The sequence below is a fragment of the Halichoerus grypus genome, chromosome 11 (genome assembly GCF_964656455.1).
Source record: "Halichoerus grypus chromosome 11, mHalGry1.hap1.1, whole genome shotgun sequence".
Classification (NCBI taxonomy): Eukaryota; Metazoa; Chordata; class Mammalia; order Carnivora; family Phocidae; genus Halichoerus; species Halichoerus grypus.
The window spans coordinates 51,659,146-51,665,145 of NC_135722.1; the positions used below are offsets into that span (position 1 = coordinate 51,659,146).

At 43.5% G+C, this 6,000-nt stretch overlaps 1 protein-coding gene and 1 non-coding gene across 4 annotated transcripts in view; both read right to left on the bottom strand.

The window, feature by feature from the left end:
* Window positions 1–2,056, bottom strand: part of CLPB (ClpB family mitochondrial disaggregase) — a 141,122-nt gene extending 139,066 nt beyond the window's left edge. For 2 of the 3 annotated variants that reach the window (XM_036119444.2, XM_036119448.2), the window contains exon 1: window positions 1,576–2,056. In XM_036119444.2, coding sequence (XP_035975337.2) covers window positions 1,576–1,978 — 403 coding nt within the window. In that variant the 5' untranslated portion in view covers window positions 1,979–2,056. The remainder of the gene's footprint in view (window positions 1–1,575) is intronic. The other variant, XM_036119446.2, reaches the window with a different exon arrangement.
* Window positions 2,057–3,803: 1,747 nt separating this feature from the next.
* On the bottom strand, window positions 3,804–3,910 carry LOC118552851 (U6 spliceosomal RNA). Its single transcript, XR_004925714.1, has one exon. It is a non-coding gene; the product is annotated as a U6 spliceosomal RNA (small nuclear RNA).
* Between the last annotated feature and the right edge of the window lie 2,090 nt (window positions 3,911–6,000).

Genomic DNA, 6,000 nt, shown 5'->3' on the forward strand with positions numbered 1-6,000 from the left:
TCCTCCAATCAGGCTGGCTAACCTGCCAGCCCCTGCACACACCATGCTGACTTGTGACCCCCATATCCGTGAAGTCTTTGCATGCAATACAATCCAACTCAAGACACATTTACGGAGTACCTACTACGTTCCAGATGCTATGGTGGACAAACAATGTGAAAGTATTAGGGAAAGGAACTCGTATCAACCTGAAAAAAAGATAAGCTGCATTCCTCGCTCTCATGGAGCTCACAATGTCACTCCTTTTCATCTCTTGCCTCATCCTGCTGAGTACCTTACCCATCCTGACCCTGCTGGCCCTCCAATCCCCCAACAACACACTGTCATACCACTCACCAGACCCATCGGCCTAACTGCCTGAACTGTCTCCTTAAATGACTTTGTGCTGCTAGGAGTTCCACACCTCCCAAAATTGGGCTCACAGAGAGTATTCAAAAAATGCTCAAAGTTATAGAATTATAGCATGCCTAAGCTAGAAGAGCCCTTATAGTCTCTATTTCAACATCCTCATTTTGTAGATGGGGAAACAGGGCCAGTGAGGATGAGAAGCAAGAGTCCAAAGTCACAATGGGAGTTACAGGTAGAACCAGAACAAGATCCCAGAGGTCCTTACTCCCAATTCAGGACCCTTCCTTTACAGCTGGCCACATCCTGCTAAATAAACTTAGTTCAAGGTAGTCCCCATTCTTGCTCCCAAGTCTCAGAGCTTGGGATGCATGAAACCTATGAACACCATGCTTCCAGCCTTACCCCCTGAGGAACTACTGAGAACCTAAGTGGTTGGACTCATGTAGGCCAGAAGTCTGGCTGCCTGCTCTCCCAGTCCCTGCTCAACTCCTTGCACCCAGGTGAGATGGCAAGCTGGGTCAGCCGGCCCCCATGGTTGCTTTTGGGTCTCTAAGGATCCAACTTCCTTGTTTTTCTTCTCCTGCCAACTGCATGGCTTGGCAAGATCACCTCACACCTGAGACCAGGGACAACAAAACCCCGGGGACTCTGATGGGCAGACCCAGATTGCTGAACTCCAAGACTCAAAATAACAGCACTGTAAGAGTACTGAGAAATCATTCTTTACTGTGTAAGGGGGGGAACGTGAAACCAGAGAGGAGCAAGGGGTGAACAGTGGCAACGCTGGTATTGAAACCAAGTTCCTACTTCCTTTCTTAGGCCACCTTTTGCCGGGAAAACTTCTCTGAACTATCTAGTAGTTACCGTTAGAACACACGGTGGTTTCCTGGAGACCTCTTAAGAGAAGAACTGGACCAGGCAGAATATTAGGACATAAAAGGACCATGCTCTAATTTTAAATGTATCATTCAATGTCTCCATTGTACAGATGGACAAAGTAGCGCCCAAAGAAGGGAGGTGACCTATGACAGGAAGTGATACAACTCAGAGGCACTGAGCTCTCCAGTTCACCACCCTGCCCCAGTGACCAGACAATGTCTGAGTCCTTCCAGGACTGAAGCTCTGCTGCTCTGAATCTATAAGCAACTCCCGCCCTCCAAAGATAACGGAGTCAGGTCACTCCTCCCGCCTCTATCTTCCTCGATCCCAGACTGCCCCGATAATCACCCTTCTTGGACGGGCTCTTGCTGTAACAGTGAACCACTAGCGCCGTGGCCAGGGCCCACATGCTCAGTCCGGCCCTGTTGGGGACCCCGTTCCAGCTGTCCTGTCCCGGGAGTGTTTCTTCTGGGCTAGGAAGGCGTCCCCATGTTGCGGCTACGAGGCACTGGGTCTCGGTGCGTCCTCCCTGGCGCCCCCAGGTGGCTGCCCCTTCTCGGGGGAGGAAGGCCAACGATGTTCCAGGGCGCCCCCCGACGGCCGCCCTCAGCCACTGCGGCTCCCCGCGGCCCGCGGTGGTCACACTCTGGCTGGAGGCACTTCCATGACTCCGGAGCGATGGGGACCTAAGCTGCTGGAGGAGGAGCCGCGGCGCCAGCGCTGTTCTCCTCAACACCAGGAACCCCAGCATCGTGACAGCCGCTTCGATAACCCCCTGGTGCCGGCCCCTGCGCTGGCCGCGTCCAACATGGCTGCCGCGGCGCGTTCGAAGACGCCGCGAACGCGGTGGGATACCGCACTACTTCACGGGAGTGGTAGTCCACAGCCTTAGATTTTTCCGCAACTGGAGAACAAATAAACTACATTTCCCAGAAAGCTGTGGAACATACGTCACAATGACAGACGACTTAGAGGAGCCTGATGCATGTTGGGAAATGGAGTTCGAGTGAGGGGGCGTGGTAAGAGGGGAAATGCCTGGGTAAGAACGTGGAGATTAGAATTAAGGTTAGAATCCCAGAGCCTCCTGCCAAGTTTAGTTAAAATATGCGACGCAGTTTCTGACTACTGCAAGTTAAACAGGGGATCTTCAGCAGAAGCCTATTATGAAACGTATGCTTATTTCTTTTAGCCTATTTCTCTTTTTTAGCCTGGGACAGCTTTTCAAAAAAGATGTCTACGGTAACCAGTACACCTGTAAGAGCAATTCTCTTTATTTTCCTACACAGACTTCCTTTCGGTTGAAAAGCTAACTCCTAGTCTTGCTTTCTCACTTGTGTTATTTTCTAAGGGTTTTCACGTGGGTTGTCCCATCGACTCTCATGACAGCTGCATGTGGGGAAGCTGGGCAAGGAATGTTATTCCTGTCTACAGGAAAGGGAATTTCAGTTCAGAGGTGGAAAAAAATTGCTAATCAATCAGTAAATAAAGCTCAGATCTTCTAACTCGGAGCCCAATACCTGCACCCCCATTTCTTCCTCTCTTTTCCAGACTGAACCCACAAGCAGGCAACGGAGGAAGCTCTTTTATGCCAGTCCCATCTCTTACTTCTGCCCTTCCCTTAGGTCTCTGCTCAAACTTCATATTATCAGAGCCTTCTCTGACGATTTTATTTAAAATAGCAATTCTCTTTCCCACATCCTTCCTATCTTGCCTAATTTTTCTTCACAGTACTTACCATCTGACATACTGAAAATTTATTGTGTTTAATGTCTTTCTCCAATAGAGCATGAGCCCCACAAAACAGGGACTTTGTTTTTTTCTCTCTTACATTACTAGCACTCAGAACAATGTCTGGAACAAAAAGACATGCTCAATAAATATTCCTTTGGTAAAAGGATTACTCCTGCCTTATTATTGTGGAGAAATGAATATAAGCTTTGGAGTGCAGGCAGACCTGGATTTCAATTTTAACTCTTGCATTTACTATATGTGTGACCTTAGACAAACTTCCTTACCTTTTTCATTGTTAATTTCCTCATTGTTATCAAAGATAATATGATCTACCCTCAAGAGGATTGCTTGTATTAAATGAGATAATATGTAGACCACCACTGCCCCTGGCTTATATTAGGTCTTCCAGAAATGGCAGCTAGCATTGTTTTCCCTGCTCTAGGGGTGCACTGGATTCCCTACTCTAAACTTCGTTTTAAGTTTTTATTTAAATTCCAGTTAGTTAACATACAGTATAATATTAGTTTCAGATGTACAATATACATCAGCCACTCTATATATTACTCCGTGCTTATCGCGGTAAGTATACTCTTAATACCCTTCACATATTTCACCCATCCCCCCACCCACCTCCCCTCTGGTAACCATCAGTTTGTTTTCTATAATTAAGAGTCTGTTTCTTGGTTTGCCTTCCTCTCTTTTTTCCCCTTTGTTCATTTGTTTTGTTTCTTAAATTCCACATACGAGTGAAATCATATGGTATTTGTCTTTCTCTGACTTATTTCGCTCAACATAATACTCTCTAGCTCCATCCATGTTGTTGCAAATGGCAAGATTTCATTCTTAAAAATATGGAACACTTTACAAATTTGCATGTCATTCTTGTGCAGTGGTCATGCTAATCTTCTCTGTATCGTTCCAATTTTAGTATGTGTGCTGCCAAATCGAGCACCCTACTCTAAACTTGAGGGCAGAGATGGAGTTTCTTATTTCCGATCTTTAGTAAGGCACTCAGTAAATAGCTCTTAAATGGACAAATGACTTCTTAAATTACTCAATAGCAAAAGCATTTTGACCTTCCTATTTTAAGAGAGTCCCAGGACATCCTGTTTTATTAGACACTCTACTCAGGATAGCAGCTTCACCCTCCCTGTATTCTTAGAATACTTGTGCTTCCCAACTTAGGGCTGATCTCAGCCAGAAGGGCGATCTCTGACGACCCATTACCAGGTGGGTCACAAGATGGTGTGAGTATGCATCACTCAGCCCCTCCTACTGCAGGCGCTTTCCAGCACCTTTCAGTTTACTGGGTAATTCTCAAAGCACTTACCCATTGATTCCCTTATTTGATTTTCATAAATAACATTGGGGGGGGGTGTCAAGGCAGGGTTGAATTAGAAGAAAACATAAAGTAATTAAACAAATAAATAGAGTAGGGAAGCTTTCCGGGTGTGACACAAAACTCAGAACCCACAATAGAAAGACCGATATATTTGACTCTACAAAAAAATAATTCTGATAGTGAAATATACATAGTGAAAAATATACACAGTGAAAAAATGACAATATGGGGAAAAAATATATTCACACCACAGTGATGAAGGGCTAAGTAATACAGAAAACTCCTACAAAATATGCAAAAGGCCTACCATACAAGAGACAAATGCACAAGGGCAATGCCTATGCTAGCTTATACTATGCCTTTGTGCAAAGTAAAGAACGGGTCTCCCTGAGGATGAATTAGCAAAAGAACCTGCACAGTGTGTGTGACTAGGTGAGCAGGGCGCTGCCGGATTTCACCCTTCCACTTCCATGAGCTGCATAGCCAAACTTAGCAGCCTCAAGCAAAGGACTTGACCAAAGAGCTCACGAGAAAAAAAAATACAAGTTGTATTTAAACCTATGAAAATATGCTCAACTACACCCATGATAAGAGATGTACAAATTAAAGCTTTATTGATCCATATCTTACACCATAAACAAAAATCATCTCAAAATGGATTATAGACATAAATGTAAAACCTAAACTCTAAAACTTCTAGAAGAAAACATGAAGAAAATCTTCCTGATGTTCAGTGAGGCAAAGATTTCTTAGATATAATACCAAAACCATGATCCATTAAAAAAAAAAAAAGGTAAAATTTGACTTTGTCAAAATTAAGAACTTTTGCTCCTCAAAAGCCACTGTTAAGAGAATTAACAGAGGGGTGCCTGGGTGGCTCAGCTGGTTAAGTGGTTGACTCTGGATTTCAGCTCAGGTCATGGTCTCAGGGTCCTGGGATCTAGTGTCATCAGTCTCCATGCTCAGCAGGGAGAGAGAGTGAACAGAGAAACCACAAAGGGGAGAAAATATTTGTAAATTATACATCCAATAAAGACTTGTACCAGAATGTAAAAAGGATTCTCAAAACTCAATACAGTAATAAGAAAATGACCCTATTTTTAAAATGGGGAAAATATTTGAATAGACACTTCACCAAAGTGAAATAAAATAAACACATGAAAAGACCCTCAATACCATTACCACGATTCATTAGGAAAATGAAAATAAAAAATTACCATTACATATCTATTAAAATGTCTAAAATTAAAAAGACTGACCCTACCAAATATTGGTGAGAATTTAGTGCAGCTGGAACACTCACATGCTGCTAATGGTAATGTAAAATGGTAGAATTTCTTTGGAAAACAGTTTGGCGGTTTCCTTAAAAGTTAAATATACATCTATCATATGATCCAGCCATTCTACTTCTAGGTATTTACCCAAGAGAAAGAGAAACCTATGTCCATACAAAGACTTGGTCATGAATATTTTATTCGTGATAGTTAAAAGCTGGAAACAACTGGGACCTGGCTGGCTCAGTTGGAGGAGCACGCGACTCTTGATCTCGGGGTTGTGAGTTCGAGCCACACATTGGCTATAGAGATTACTTAAAAATAAAGTCTTTAAAAATAAAATCTTTAAAACAACAACAAAACCAGGTGGTTATTTAGAAAACATCTGCTACAAGCAAAAAGAAACAACCTAAATGTCTACTGAAA